Here is a 15,911-nt window from a genome sequence, read left to right on the forward strand (position 1 = left end):
GCCACAGCCAATGTGATGTGTCTTCAGGGAAAACCTCATCCAGTACCCCCACCCCCACCGCCTGCCAGCTCCACTCCTCAAAACCCCTCAGGTGATTCCGAGGCCTCAGCACTCTAAGGCAGCCCTTCATGCCCCACCTTCTAGGATCATTTGCTCTGTTCTGATCATCTGTGTATTTGAGGAATTCAAGTCATGATCTTTCATGCAGAAGCCCACCACAGTCTCTTTTGGTCCCCAGGGCACTTCCTCATCTTCCCAAGCTTAGCTATAGTGCCTGTGTATCCTCCTTGTCCGCTGGCAAAGCAAGCCAGGCCCCCTCTGTGATTCTGTGTCCCACACTGAATCCCACCCCAGGCCTTCTAACACCCTGTGCACCATTCGCTGACATGTGTCTCCCATGTAGATGACAGAGCCATAGGGTCTGTGTCCTATTCATTTCACTCTCCCTAGAGCTAGCCATGAGACCTGGAAAATTGTGCTCAAAAGAGATTTCTTGAATGAATAAGGGAATTAATGAAGTGGTAAAGAGAGGCAGGGCTCATTCTTCAGCATGGACTAACAGGAAAAACCAGGGGCTAGGTAATCCTGGGGCTGTTTCCTGGGAACTTTTGACATGCCTTTTGTTCAACCCTTTTCTCCTTTTCCTGCTTAAGTCAAGAAAATTACTGAGAGAGAGAGAGAGAGTGAGTGTGTGTGTGTGTCTGTGTGTGTTGTGTGTGTGAAGTGGAGCTCTATCAGGGGTGCACACAGTCTCTCCCCTTAGAGTCACCCCGGCCGCCCAGCCCTATTAGCAAGCGGCAAATGGAAATGTGTGGCCTTACCTTCCTCCATCCCGAACGCATGCTTTGTTACTGTTGGGTTGTTCACGGACGCTGGGCTGTTGGCATTGTTTTTTTTTTCCTTTTTTTTTCCCTTTTGAAAAGAAAAGCATTGAGGAATCTTTTTGGGAAAGATATGGACAATGATCAAGAGGTATGCTGATATCGGCAAGCAGGTAGAAAGGGAGTGAGAAGACTGGGCGGTCACACTGGGAGGAGGGTGAGCTGGGGCAGAAGTCCACAGTCAGGGAAGGAGGGTGGTGACATGCATGTGGGGGAACCCAGTTGTCTTGGGGCCCCAGAGATGAACTGTGTGATGGAGCCAGGACCTCCTTCAGCGTGGAGGTGGGACAGGAAAGTGGGCCACACACTGAGCATGAGCAGCTTTGGGGAGAGGGAGAGAAGGGTCTGGGCCCATGCACTGCTAGTTGGGGCCCATGCAGGTGGATTGCTGAGACAGGGAAGAGGGGAGACACCATTCTCAGAGATAACTCTAGGCCTTCTAACGCACTGATGACAGGTGTTCCACCTCTAGGCTGCTGCCCTCTGTCTCCCACTCTCAAGACCCTCAGGTCTAGGCAGTTTTCCTGTAGCTGAGGTGGACTTGTGGGGAATGTCCACCAGGAACCTGCTGGTACTGCAGGACAGAGCTGGGCTCTGGCTGGGAGCTAGGGAAGCATCCCCTACAGTCTTCCCCCTGAGTGGATGGAGAGTCTGGTCCATGAGGGGAAACACAATAGAGACTGTCCTCCACGCTTCCCAGTCTCGTAGGGGGGGAAGGAATAGCTCTCAGATAAATGACTCATCTCAGACAGCCAATAATCTTATCCAGATCTCATATTCCCCAGGAACCCCATGCCCTAGGAAGGTGGAGGCTGGTCTCCCCATCTCACAAATAGCAAAACCAAGGAGAGGCCATTAGTCCTGGGCTGTGTAGCCTTGGGACTGATACAGTGACATCTCCAGGATCACTGAGACTGGCCTCGGGTGGCCCATCACTGGCTATGCCCCTCTATCCCCTACCAGCCTTAGTGAAAACCAGCTGCTATGTGCAGCTGCCTCTCAAGCCATGGATCAGTCTGGGCAACATACAGGCGGCTTGGGGACAATGGGATGAATATCAGCTCTTAGGAAATAAGCAACCGAACAAGAAAGCTGGATCCTCTGGTGCTCCATGCATATGGAGCTGGTCCAAGTTCTGAGGTGTCAGAGGAGGTGAGGATTCTAGTGGGTAGAAATGGGTTTGCAGAGTGGGTACCAAAGGAGACACACAGGGTGGAGGTCATTCTCAGTGTACGTGGGAGGCTGCCCTCCAGAGGAGGGAGGGAGTCTTTTTACAGCCAACATAATCACTTCACGGACCCCACAGTGGGATGCTGCAGCCTTCTGCAAAGGCCAGAGGAGTAGACACAGACCCCTGGGAGCTGGGTGTGGTGATTATGAGGCAGGGCCTTGCCTGGGTACAGACAGAGCTGGAGATGGGAAGATGACACCTCACCCCCCGAAGGGCGCCTCTCCTCAGCACCAGAGGGCACTGGACAAACTGAAGTTGAGGAAGCCTTGGTCTGGCCTTTGCTGGACTTACCCTCAGGGATGCTGGTCCCCAAGGTTCCCCTGCTTTCTCTCCCTAATGGCCATGCTGTGCCTGGAGAGGCAGGGGCCTGCTTGCTGTCTGGGAAGGTGGCTGGGGATCTCCACATCCAGGAAGTTCCTCTGCCTCCCAGCTACCATGGTGCATTATCCAGTTGCCGCCCAAGTGCCAGAGACAAGCTGGACAGAATGCATGAAGGCCTCTTTTCAAGTCTCTGGGGAGAGTGACATACTGAGGGCATAGAAGCCAAGGGTGACCTGGGGAGGGGTGGGGAGGGAGTGCCCACAGAGATCAGATGTGAAGTTCTGCTTGGACTCAGCACTGCCCAGGGCTCCCCCAGGCTGCAGGGCAGTGACCACTCAGAGACCCCGAGGGAAGACCCTCTGGCTTGGTAGGTGGGTTTCTAGGTGAGCACAAGGCTCAGAGCCTCGGGAGGCCTTTCTCTGGGACCTGCTAGGAGTGAGTGGTGGTTGTGTGCAGGCCTGTCTGGGGAGCCAGTGGCTGCTTTAGCCTCTGGGCAGCCTCGCACCTCCCCCAACCGTAGGAGGGGCAGCGTCTACTGCATGGCCCCTCTCGTTTCCTCAGAGGCTCCAGCCAGCCCTGCTCTGTCCATTTAGAGCTTCACGATGCTGCTCATTAACGGGATTAGTAGAGCATTTTTATTGGGCTCTGGCTGCAACCACACACCCGTGTCTCAAGCTAACCACCCAGGCTGCCTAGTGGGAGGAGGTCTGGACCTCAGGGTTGAGTCTTGCCCAGCACCCACAGCTCCCCACTTCCTGCAGTGAAAAGGTAGCAGGTTCTCTCATCTGGTATGCCCCCTGCCTCCCCGGGCCTGGCAAGGAGGTTGGGGCAATGCCTGCCAACTAGTGGAGGCAGTGGAGAGAAAGGGTTAGTGGCTAGGTGAGGCTCCTGGCCACTTGTGTGCATCCCTCTGTGCCTCAGTTTCTTGAATGTGAGGATAACGCTGATGTCACAGGGTGATTAGATAATGTGAGCAGAGAGCATCACTAAGTGCTTCAAGCTTCCACTCAGCAAACTCCCATTATCGCTGTGACAGTTGTATTAGTCACTGTGATGATGCACAGGACTCCAGGGTCCTGTCCCAGCATCCAGACTCCTGCCACCTCGGCCTCTGTTGGTGCTTGTGAAGGATTCTTTTCTTTTTAATCAAGAAATGGGCCAGGGTGGAAGATGGCAGCCATGTGTTTACAGCTTTTCTTTTCCCTCCTTGCTCTATGCAAATACCCTTTTCAGGCTGGAGAATAAATTTCCAACCCTGCTGACAGGCATTGATTTTCCCTCCTGCAGTCACCTCCCAGTTCTTCCACTCTAGCAGGCCCTGTGGTTAAGCCCCTGTCCTGAGCTGGGCTCATCAGCACCTCAGGGGAGTGGATGGCTACACAGCAGTCAGCCCATTGCCTCATCTCGCCCACTGCCTGCTCCCATAGGAAAGGCTCTGTCCCCATCTGCACGGAGGGGGAATGAGGGAAGGTGAGAGGCAGCCCTTTGAAGAAGAGGTTAGGAATTTCCAGCACCTTCCTCTGATGTGATGTCTGGGGAGGGATCTAGGGGACCACAGGACTTCTGTGTATTCAGCAGGGACCTGAGTAGAGTCTATCTAAAGCAATCAGTTTCCTGGCAAACAGGGCCTGGGATCAGCTATGTAAACTAGGGCCTGCAGAGAGGACTAAGAGGTTGAGCAGGGTTGGCAGCTTCCTAGTGCTGGAACCTAGATGGCCTAGATGCCCACTGAAAAGGTGGGCCTGTCCCACAGCAGTCCTGGGCGTGAAGGAGGATGTCTGTGCAGCTAGACAGAGACCAGTTTGCTGAGATGCCTCTGCAAACCCCCACAGCCCTTCAGAGACCACACTCTGGTCTACAGCCAGCCTCAGCCTGAGGGCACTTTTGAGGAGGTTAAAAGTGCAGCAGTTAAAGGAGGCAGCCTACTGGGAGGCCTGGCTTTCTCCACTGACACGGACACACCCACCTTCCCTGGCTGCCTGGCTCCAGCCTCCCCTCCCAGTCTCCCCTAGCAGAAGTGCAGGCACCCTCACCCTGTGGGAACCCCTCTCAGGCTTCAGGGCCACAGGACCTCTGTGTCCACCTGCAGGGAGGTCCTGGGAGCACTGGCTCTGGGGACTGGGGGCACTGGAAAGGAAGTCACTTCTCGCCTCCAGCAGGGATGGAGCGAGCACGTGTGAGCAAGGGAGGAGGACAGGTTTCTAAGCTCAGGAGCTGGAGATGAAAAGGTTTCTCTTGGTTTTGATAATGGGGATCCTGGTTTGGACTTCAGGAAACCAGGAAGGAGATGAGAAGCAGGACCTACTCTGGCCTGGTTATTTGAATCATAAGGCCTCTCCCTGGCCAAGTGACACTGCATGCTTCGGTGGCCTTAGCATGGACAGGCTGGTGCTCCTGAGTAGAAGTCTGTGGGCAGGCAGGCATGGCACGTCCCCAGCCAGAGTCTCTGTCAGCCCACAGAGTTCCCACAAAAATGCTTGCTTTCATCCTCATCCAGCTCCTGTTGCTTCTAACTGGGGACAAGACTGTCGCATGTTGTGCTCAGCCTTCTCAGCCCCAATCACGGAGGTAAATCTCTAGGGCTCCTTGGCTCAGGGTGCCTGAAAGGCTTTCCTTGGCCAGTGTAGCCATGTACAGGTCCCTTAAGACTCAGCAAGAGGTAGGGAAGACCCAAGGCTCAGGGGAATTCACTGACCCACCTGGGAGCTCCCTGCCTTTACAAAGTCAAAGCTGTGACCCAACTAGAGCAGGAAGAGACAAACTTCTGGACGCCTTTGCTTCTACTCGGAAAAACTGGGGAAAAGTCACATCGCCATCTTCCCCATCTCCCCTTCCTCTGCGAGTTACAGGGAATGTCCTTAGGCCTCTGCACACTGTCCATGACAGCAAGTCAAACTGGCATTAATATTGTAAGGGAGGTGCTAGAGGTCGGCTAGATTCATGCCTCTCTGGTGGGCCAGGAGGGCTGCGTGATGATGGGAGATGAGACTGGTGGACCAGTAGGGCTGGGTGATGATGGGAGAGGAAAAGGCTGGAATACTTGGGGAGAATAGATGGGGGGGGGGGGGAGGAAGACCTGAGGAATGAAGGGAACAAAGGGGTGATGTAGAAGATGAGGGGATCGTAGCAGGAAAGTCTGGCAGGTCCAGGACCCCTATCAGAGTCCCATCCCATGTGCATCAGTGCTGTATGATCTCTCAGTGCATGCTATCTCCATCAGCTGGAACCAACTATGTGTACGCGTGCGTGTGTGTGTATGTGTGCGCACGTGTATGCATTTAATTTCCATGCAGAGCTGCTAACAGATCTTCCTTCATAGCCTTGAACTCTGATGAGCAATGATGGTGGGTGGTGTCTGAGAAGGTGCATCAGCCTGGCTGGGGGCTACTGTTCTTCTTCCCAAGATCCCTCCTGTAGCAGTCATACCCCTGCACCCGCCCCCAGGAAGACTCCAGAAAAGCTGTTCTACTCAACTCCTGGGAAAACCATGTCGCCCAAGCCTCCCTACCTTTGCCCCCCCAAGTTTCGGATTCAAGTAGAGGAGAGATGAATCAATCACCCACACAGCCCAGGTGGGCTGGTACCCATGCCCAGCAACCACTCAATGCAACTACATCCTGATCAAGGCAATGGGAAATCAATGCTGTCACAACATATTGTGGGGGGACTGAAAAGCTGACCTGACCAGGCTCGTGTTCTCTTGATTTGGAGGTATTTTATAACTTTGGCTGAAGCCACACTGTAACATCAATCAGGCGTGGGAACAGCTCAAGTTCAGACCTCCTTCCTTGGGATGACGAGGAGGAGGGGGGCTGCATTAAGAGGCCAACTTGTGCCCAGCCCTGTTCTCTCACAGACGTGCTGAATGGCCTGGGTAAGTCACTTCACTTCTCGTCTTCCCTACAGGATTGGTAGGGTCTGCTTTAGTGATTCTACTGGTTGTGTGCATTAATTTTAATGAGAAGAGGGTAGGAAGGAGCTTTAAGAAGCAGAACAAGCATTAAACATGTGTAAGGGACCCCTATTCTTGTAGTGGCACCAGGTGAGAATAGTTTCAGAGATGGTTTTTCCATCTCTGCTGTCTTAAGTGGGCAGAGGCACCAAGGGATGAGCTCTTTGCCCAGGCGTGAGTCTGAAGTGCTCTTTCTGTGACTAGTTCCTTGACACACCCGGGGGCTGAGCTTCGGCAGATGTCATGTAAGGCAGACTCAGCTGGAGCCCAGCAGACCTGACTCTGGTGTTGCAGAGCGCAGGCCTGGAGGCTGTGAAATGCCTTCTTTGTGCATCTGCATGTGGCTGTGGGTGCTAGTGAGAGGCTGTCTCAGGCGCTGGAGAGCACAGTCTCTCTGCACAGCTACCAAGAGCAGACAGGGCTTGCGAACCCTCCCTTTGAACCAGGTGTCTGGCAGCTGCCCTTGATCTGCCTGTCTCCTCAAGTCCAGCCACGAGCTCCCAGGCAGGGGTCTTCTTGAGCTATCTCCAAAGCTATGAGATAGCACAGGGGCCTGCAGACGGCAGGGGGCGGGGGGGGGGGACACTGCTCCCTGAGCGCTGCCAACCTGACAGGCCAGAGCCCCATCTGGTTCTCATTCAAATGTCCAAATGTAATTAAATTCTCTACAGTGCAACGGAAGAGTTTGGTAAGATGTGGCTTTCCTCTTTTCCACTGAGATGAACAGATCACAGTCTCTGGTTCAGTGACCCACTCCTCTCTCTGCACAGTACTACAATTCTCCATTCTACCTCCCTGTCCTATTCTCGAAAGGCAATAACTTGTGCTATTATTTGCCTCTAGAGCTTAAGGGGCTGGGGTCAGTGTGGAACAGCCCCCTACACACACACATACAGCTCCACTTCTCCATCTGAAAGGATTAATGGCCAAGGTCAAAGCAACAGGCTAGCTACTTGCTGAGCAAGTTAGTGCATGAGGAGTTGGTCGGGACTTTGGTGCCTCTGATCTCCTGAGAGGGTCTTCCCCAGCTCTCAGGAGAGAACTGCTGGGCCTCAGGCTCACCTCAGCGACACACCAGTGTCCTTCCTTCTACTGCCTAGATGCAGGGGTGTCTATCCAAACCCAACCATTAGGATCCCTTTTCACAGTTCCTCCCACAGGAAGTATTTGAGAGGGACAATTCTGGGGTCTTTGGGAGGAGGAGGAGCCCTTCTTTTAAACTTATGCCCTGACCTGGCCTCAAAGCCCCTCTATGGGAAATGGAGCTTCCTAAGGTTCAGAGCTCATTCTCATTGTTGTCCAGATGGAATTGACTCACAGCTGATCATCCTGCACATTTCTGGAGACTAAAAATCGTGTGGGAGGAGTCTGCCCATCTTTCTCCCATGAACTGCTCTTGTTGTTGTTGTTGACTGCCTTTTGAGTCGAGCACAACTCATAATGACCCTATGAACAAAAGGCCTGAAGCCTTTCTATAACTATCGACATTTATCAAAGTTCACAGAGTTTCCGGAGGCATGTTGTTTACGAAGTCTGTTAGTGGATTCAAATTGCCAGCGAGGGGCTGCCTTTGGGTTAGCAACACAACTCCCTATGGACTATGCAAGCCTGTAGTTGAGGCGAGCAGAAGCAACTTGCCTATATTCTCTGAGCTCTCACCTTGAAGCCTTACGATGACCATCCCTGTCCCCCTGCCTACAATACACGCAGCAGGGAGGCACGAGACATGAGAAAATGTTTGAGGGACTAGAGGGGAATCAGCTTAACGGAAAAGGTCAAATAGGCTCAGTATCCATGCTTTCAAGGAATCTCAAGGACTCCCATGTCTCTTCTGGGATAGCAGGGTTCAGGGTGCAGTCCTTGGTGACAGGAGGGTGTCTTCCTTGGTGGCCTGACGCTTCAGGGACCTTCCCTCTTGGCCTCACACTCAGGACTTCCCCATACTCCAGCAGAATATTCCCTGGACGTGGCTGCTTTCTCCAGCTCCCCTTCCTGACCGAGTATCTTCAGTTTATGGTTCCTTTTTACTTAGGGATTTATGACTTTCATGGTAATGGGTTCCATTCTACTTCCTCTACGCCTATTTTTCTAATCACTGTGGTACAGGCTTTATGAGAGTTTAATAAGTGGGGGGGCATTTTTCCTTTTGAAACAAACAGCTGCAAGTTAATGACTTATAGTGGGTGTAGATGCTACCCAGAGACAAATGGGGGTTGGGAGGGAATAACTGGGTGGGAGCAGAGGCAAGTCTTCTAGATGAAATAGAGCTGACTGGGCTGAGGTCCTTTTGGACCCTCAACCAGCTCCCCAGCTAGAGTCTCATGAGCTGCCCCCAAACATCTGGACTAGAGAGGTAAAAAGAAGACCAAGCACACGTGGTGTGCCAAAGAACATGCACCCAGGACAGGCACTTACACACCCAAGCTGGTTTGAACCAACCAATCCCAACATTACTGATCTGTCTCTAAATAGGAAGTTTTTTGTATCTGTATCAAAACAGTTTTGAACTTCCTTTCTTGGTGGGATTTAGTGCCAGGTCCATGTGTCTGGTAGCATTTAAATCTTACAAAAGTGAGACTTAAAGGACATGAACCCAGTTCTTAGTCTAGTTGCCTCAGGCTCAGCCCCAGCAAAGGGAACAGTAAGGGAAGGTAACCAGGGTCTCCACTGCTCTCTTCAAGGTCCCTTGAAGTCTGGACTCTCCCAGCTGCAGTCTGTGGCCAGGAGGGACTCACAGCCTCAATGAATTGCTGTGGTGCCGCCTGTCCAGATGAAAAAGGCTGAGCTGATGCACGGCTCGCCTTTGTGCTGCTCCTCACAGACTGGCTGCTGGTGCCGGGGCTCAATTCATTATTCAATTCAGCTAGCTCAGACGAGTCTTTCCATTTGCTCCTCCAGGAGGAATAACAAATCTAGAAATGCAATTCCACTTTGGTGTATTAAGATATTGATTCGCCTGTCGAGTGGAAATGCATTTGTTCTGTCAGCCCTCCCACGGGTGGGAAGGGGTTAACCAAATGTTTATCACAAGGCTGGCTTCAGAGTTGAAAGTAATGTGATCAGTAATGAATTTTGTGTTACATTAGGTTGTATAAATGGACAGACAAGCGCAGACAACAAGTGGCCAGGAGTCGGGGCTAATCTAATGATGTAAAAATAGAGACAGCACCAATTATACCAGGGGCCAGCTCCAGGCTCCTGCAGGGACTGCAAATGAATAGGTACAAATCAAATTACTCACTAATAGACGCACTACAAGAGGGGCAGTCAATGGTAAATGCATTAGAGCCTAGTGACCTCTCTGCTCTGCACAGCAGAATCCGAAAATTTGACTTCCATCTTAAAAGTGGGGGGCAGGGAGTGGAGTTCTCAAAGGAACTCTTGTTGGGTGAAGGACAGCAGCGACTCCCCGTCCCCAGCCGGTGCCTGGCCAGAGGGGCCGCCTGTCTGAGCTGACCCCTTGCTGGCACTCCAGTGCCTCTGCAGTCTGGGCATCAGAGGGTTGGGGGGTGACCACCAGAGGGGAAAAAGAGCAGCGGGCCAAAGCCTTCCCTACAGGCAAAGCCAGGAATTACATACCAAAACACTTCACAGCCATGTGTCTCTCAGGGGTGCTGTTTTTTACTGCTACATCAAGGGGTGACTCTGTATTGAAAATAAAATATTTCTTTAAAGACGACCAGGAAATGGACCTCAGGAGAGCATCAACAGCAGAGCGCTCATGATCTGGTTTGGTGGCAGAGAGTGTTGCCTGAGGGGGTGTTCAAGGCCTGTTCCACCACAGTCGGCTCCAGGGCAGAGCACACCTACGGTTTTATACATTCCTTCTTGGCCCTTAACTGGTACAATCCTTTCCTCCATTCCTCTGTCCCATAGAATTCCTAAATTTTTGACCACTGGGTGGGGCTGGGGTAGCGAAGGGTGTGGAAGTAAGCAAGCCTCCTAGGTAGCCCCTCAGGTCTTCTTCCGCTTCTTGGGTTCTACGATCTAGAAACCAGGCCCGAAGTTCAAAGCTGCTTGGCAGTGCGGCTGGGCTGCTTAAAGAAGATCCCAGAGACGTGCTCAGAGGCCCAACTGTATGCTCATATTCAGCTCTCAGTGGCTTGGGGCTGAATAAAATATGAAACCAAAGGAGTTCCAATCCTCCCAAGGGCCCAGCCCATGCTCGGATGGAGGAGGGACCTGGTAAGCTTAGCAGACACTCCCTTCAACCCACCCTAAGGCCAGCACCAAAACAGTCACACACATTAAAGTGGAGATGGCACGCCTGGCCTGGCCAACTGGAGCCTGGAGACGATGGGAACGTGCCAGTAAACTGAGCACAGGGGGCCCAGAATGGAAATAGTCATCCTGAACAAATGAAGCAACTGGATGGCGATGCTCCCCAAACTCAATTAAGTGCACATAGGGACGGGACTGCAAGCTATTGAGCTCCACTAAATAAAACATATGGGGGGGAGGGATTTGGGAAGGTCTGTGAAGCCTGGTGCTGAGGGATCGGCCAGCAAACAAAAATGTCTCATGCAGTGGGGCCTGCAGGTCGCTGAGGGTGGGTGTGGGGTAGGAAGAGGAGCGAGCAGGCAGACGTCACCATAAGACAGAGGTTGGGCAGCTGTTTCTGGTATGGGCGTCCCAAATTCAATCAGATTAGCTGGGTTTGGTCTTCTTTAGGATAGAGCTTTCATTTATGTCTAAGAGCTGAGACTCAGGACTCCTAAAGGGTCAGAGGATCATTTCCAACTTTCATTCTCTGTCACCAGCTGGGAGGTGGTCTGCATACCTCTGACCATCCCCTGGGAAGGCAGAGGGGGCAGAGGCAGGGAGAGGTGGGGGTTTAACCATCCATGACTGCGCTCAACTTTGCTCAGATCTCACACCTCATAGAAAGGTCACTGGTTCCAAGCAAACTCCCCGGCACAGGAGGAGGCACAGAGAGAAGGCCTCCCTTTAGTTAACCAGTTACCTAAGTCAATGCCTCAGAGAAGGGCCCTTGCTCCCGAGCCAGCCGCCCTCCCCACCCATTTGTGCAGCTTGTTAGTTTTCCACAAGAATTGTCCGATAATGTGAAGGATTGCCAGTGAGCGTACACGCGGACCTTCCTTCCCGTGGTAGAAGTCAGTCAGCAAGCTTGGGTTAAAGAGCTCAGAGTAGACAGCAGGCAACTAGAAAAACGCACAGAGTGCTCCCCAGCCCTAAATTCCATTCTGCTCAGCTACTGGCTGAAGCTTCCAGCAGCCTCTGTTGAGACAGAGACAACTTATCTAAAATCACATTTGAGATCCAGCCAGGAAGTGTGTCTTTTAAACATGCTATTTCCCCCAATTTCTCTAGCTGGCTTTCAGTCACCTTTCAGAGGCCACAAAAGCTCATCTAGTCATTCAACAAACATTCAATCAGCTGGAGTTTAGTGAGGTTCTCATCCTGGATGCCAGGCAGGGAGGTGGCCAGAAATAAGAACTGATGAAAGTGGGTTAAAGACACACTCAGAGCAGGAGGGGTGAGGAGAGGCTGAGGGACCACCTGAGCTGGCCCTTTCCCCCTCGGCATGGAGAAGGAAATTATCTACTGTGTGAGTTGGCAAAAGGCAGCATCCACTACTCATGCAGGGCCAAGTCTTAGGTGGTGTTGAAGTTCAGAGGAGAGAGGAAGCGCATCTGCCTGTGCAGGAAAACTGCACAGAGGAGGTGAGATTTGAACTTGACGACAAAGATGAACGGGCACAGGGGAAGGGCAGCAGGCGGACAACCAACGTGGATGATGCGACTGCTTTGTCAGGAGGTGGGGGGGTGAACTGTGAAGAAAGGGTGATTGCGTAAGAAGAACTGGGAGCTCAAGTTGGAAAAGGAGGGCAGGAAAGGCCTGTGAGAGACATGACATATCACAGCAAGCAGTCTTGGCTATTATGGCAGAGACACTGAAAAACGAAGGGGGCCAACAGTGAGCCTCCTCAGGATCCTTCCTTATTCTGAACCAATGCGAGTATGACTGGGCAGGTGACACTGACAGGTTCTTAAACTTCTACACAGTTTGTTTTAATCCTACATCTTTGAATTGTTATCTTGGATGGTTCACTATAGATCTTTCATCTTCTCACTTGGAGACTGAAGAGCTGGAAGTGCTGTGATGATTAGGAGCATTTATGCCTTGAGCACTGAGTCTGAAGCACAGAACCCTCTCAGGAGGTGATCACGTCTGTCTATAGTTATTGTTGAGAAAAGTTAATGAGAGAATATAAATCAACCAAAGTCCCACTGCCAGGGAGTCAATTCTGACTCGTCGTGACCCTACAGGGGAGAGCTGAACTGCTCCATAGTGTTTCCAAGTGTGGAATCTCTCTGCCACTGAGTGGCTTGTAGTTTGGAACTGGAGACCTTCTGGTTAGCAGCAGAGTGTTTAAAAGGCGCTCCAGGGCTCCCTTTGAGACGATATATACAAAGTTCTTCATACTGAAGTCAGGACCTCGCAGGTGTGGTGGGCAGCTCTTTACTACATTTACTGATTGTCTCTCATTTCACTGAGGAACCCAAAGGAGTAAAGGCATTTATTTGCTCAGTGGTCACAAGTGTCCCCTATTTCTCAAGTAGGATTTCCAAATATTGCTCAAAAAAGAGAGAAAGGGGAAAAAATGGAAGTGCTTGAAACAAAAACAGATTCAGATTCGGAACAGATCAGAATAGGCAACCTGACACTGAACTGAGATGCAAAGGGCAGCAACCCCCATGCTACTTCTTCTATAGCTCCCACCACGATCCCACACTCCTACCAGCAGCCACTGCTGTGACGAGGGACTCTGTAGTTTTGTCTTCAAGGAAAGGCCACACCCTTCAGCTCTCTACTTGCTCAGCTCTGTTAAGTGTGGGAAGCTGAGGACTAGGAGTCTTCAAGGCCCAGACTCACAGTGTAGCCTGGGTGCCTTCCCAAGTGCAGCAGTGGCTTCTCCAGGGTCCAAGGAGATGGAGAGCCTGCCTGGTGCAACGACATCTAGCAAGTGCTAGCCCATCCCTGAGGTCACAGAGATAAGATGTAAAAAACATTCGGTGAAGGCATTGTTGGAGGAGGGAAAATGCAATGTTCATTTAAGTGAAAAAGAAGCTTGATGCCTAAGTTGTTAAAGGGCACTGCAAAGAGGCAGTGGTAAGAGCGATGGGCAACCAGGCCTGTTAACCAGATGAGCCCACACACAGCCTTTCTTTATAAGAGAGCCAGCAGTCATGCTTTGAAATGACAAAGCCTTTTCACCCTTCTTGAGGAAGAAGATTGGGGCTTCACATTGGACTATGTATGACTTGGGGGGAAAAATAATTACCAGGTTTCACGGACTATCATACTGGTTCATTACTGAGAGGAGAAAGGTCAAAAGATGTAGGCGGCCAAAAGACTAACTCTATCAAGGATATTCTTTGTGAACAGATGTCAATGTGTAGAGAAGCCAGATGGTGGAAAAAAAGGAGAAGAATCCATGGAAAGATCAGAGCAGCATGGCTGCTGCATGGTGGCAGGTGATGTGACTGTGGAGCTAGGAGCCCCAACTGTAAAAGTAGGTGCTTTGTCAGCCTATGTGGCCTCTGGATTGACTCAGGGCAGGAATCTGGGGGCAAAGTCGAAATCCACAGAGGAGACCCACTCGCTGGGGTGGCATCCCCCCAGTATCAGATCATAGTGTTGAGAATCTTAGAGATCCCACAAATGTTAAGTGTCACTTATCCAGCTTCCTGAGGCTTCTGTTGTGAAAATAAACTGGGTTCCTACTTCCACAGGCTTGCAGAGAATCTGGTCACCACTGTGCAGCTACCCTGGGGCTGGACTAACTGCATTCTCCCTTTGGAAGCAGTAGATTTTTCATCTGAGGGATGGAGAAAATCCTAGCAATTGTTACACTTCTGAACTGGCCTATGAAGTCCAGTGTGGCTAGTGAGTTTCTATAATGATTGCTGATAAATTATCTACCTTGAGTATGGCAATGACCAGAGAGTAAGGATGTCTTAAAAGTGAAGTGAAGGGAGTGCTTCTAAGCATCCTGACTTGATTATGTGGCACCTTGTGATAGGGGCATAGAGATGTGTGGGGAGATCTGGTTCCTAACAAAAAAATGCAGCCTTGGCTCCTAACCACTCAGCAAGATGGAGTTCCAGTATTTTTTTTTAAAGACTCCTTGTTAACTGGGTGTAATGGGACATGGATGGGAGAGGGTGACTTGATAGTTATTGAAACTTCATTATGGGTATAAGTGAGATCATTATATGCTAAAACCCTACTTCCATTTATGGTAGAAATCTCCAAAATAAAATTATGTATTATAAGGAAAAGAAAAGGAAGGAGTTCCAAACCATTGGAGAAACTAATCTTAAAATAGAAAGTGTCAAAGATTGAACTGTGTTCCCCCAAAATGGATGCATGTAACTATATAATATGGATGCCAAGAAAGGATCCCTGATGTTTGAGAAACCGAACAGCTCCAAGAGAATTCAAAGTAGAAAGCAGCACAGTCCTGGTCAGATAGATGTAAGGGAGTTTTCCTCACCTGTCATCTATGACACCTTTTATCTTACAAGAGACAAGAGTAGGAAAGCAAGAAGAGAAAAGAAGACCTTGGTACTACCAAGAAATTACTGCCAGAAGTGGAGTGTGTCCTGCTGGGCCTGAACTTCTGTTCTAAGAAGCTCCTTGATAGGACAAGAAAGGCCAGGGTACATGGTAATCAACATAAGACTTCTATCTATCTCTCTCACACACACAAACACACACGGGTGGGGTGGGGGGGGGAGAGGAGAGAGAGAGAGAGGAAAGAGAAAGAGAGAGAGAGAAGATCTTCCAACAGAGCTGGCATCCTGAACTTAGACTTTTATTAGTTTCCCAAACTGCAAAAGAATAACATTCTGTTTCTCAAAGCCATCCACTTGTGACACCTCTGCTATAGCAACATTAGGTAACATTAGATAACTGAGACAGAAGAGTCCCAACACACTGGGCTGTCTGTGCCTGAACACACCTGGATAACTCTAGCAACAATAGCTAATATTTATTGATAACTTAGTTTTTATAGTTCTAGACGGAAAGATGTTATCAATATAATTTTTTTAGTTCATCTTTTACAAAGCATAGTCAATCAACAAGTTATGTCAACTAACTTAGTGAAACTGCCCTGGGATCATTTGAAAGCTGTACTTCCAGTGTTAAGAAGGAAATAAAGGCACAGCCCCACATAAATAAAAGAAGTTACTGATAGAAATTTCTAAAAGAGCTGGAGTTGGGAACACCTGAAAAGCTTTCTCTGCTGAGTAATTAATATACAATTGGGGGAACTCAGGTGTAGCATAGTAAACTAGAAACCTGATTTTCAAATGGTAGGCTGAAATTCATCAATATATTATAAAATCAATTTAGTGGATCATGGCTGTATTTAAAAAAGAAACAGAACAGAAAGTATCCATTACTGAAAGTATCCATTAATGGAAATAATCCATTATTGTCTACAAAACTATTTTGTTAAAGTTTTGTATATATGAGTGAACTGGGTCAGGAAATA

The 15,911-nt window shown here is 50.2% G+C and overlaps 1 protein-coding gene across 1 annotated transcript in view; it reads right to left on the reverse strand.

Annotated features, from left to right (window-relative positions):
* BCAS3 (breast carcinoma amplified sequence 3) overlaps positions 1-15,911 on the reverse strand; it is a 66,574-nt gene that overhangs the window by 2,797 nt on the left and 47,866 nt on the right. Inside the window, exon 3 of the mRNA XM_006899470.1 lies at positions 822-912. Within this exon, the coding sequence (XP_006899532.1) occupies positions 822-912 (91 nt within the window). The remainder of the gene's footprint in view (positions 1-821; positions 913-15,911) is intronic.

This window comes from Elephantulus edwardii, unplaced genomic scaffold (genome assembly GCF_000299155.1).
Source record: "Elephantulus edwardii isolate Elephantulus edwardi_28Jun2011 unplaced genomic scaffold, EleEdw1.0 scaffold00257, whole genome shotgun sequence".
Taxonomy (NCBI): Eukaryota; Metazoa; Chordata; class Mammalia; order Macroscelidea; family Macroscelididae; genus Elephantulus; species Elephantulus edwardii.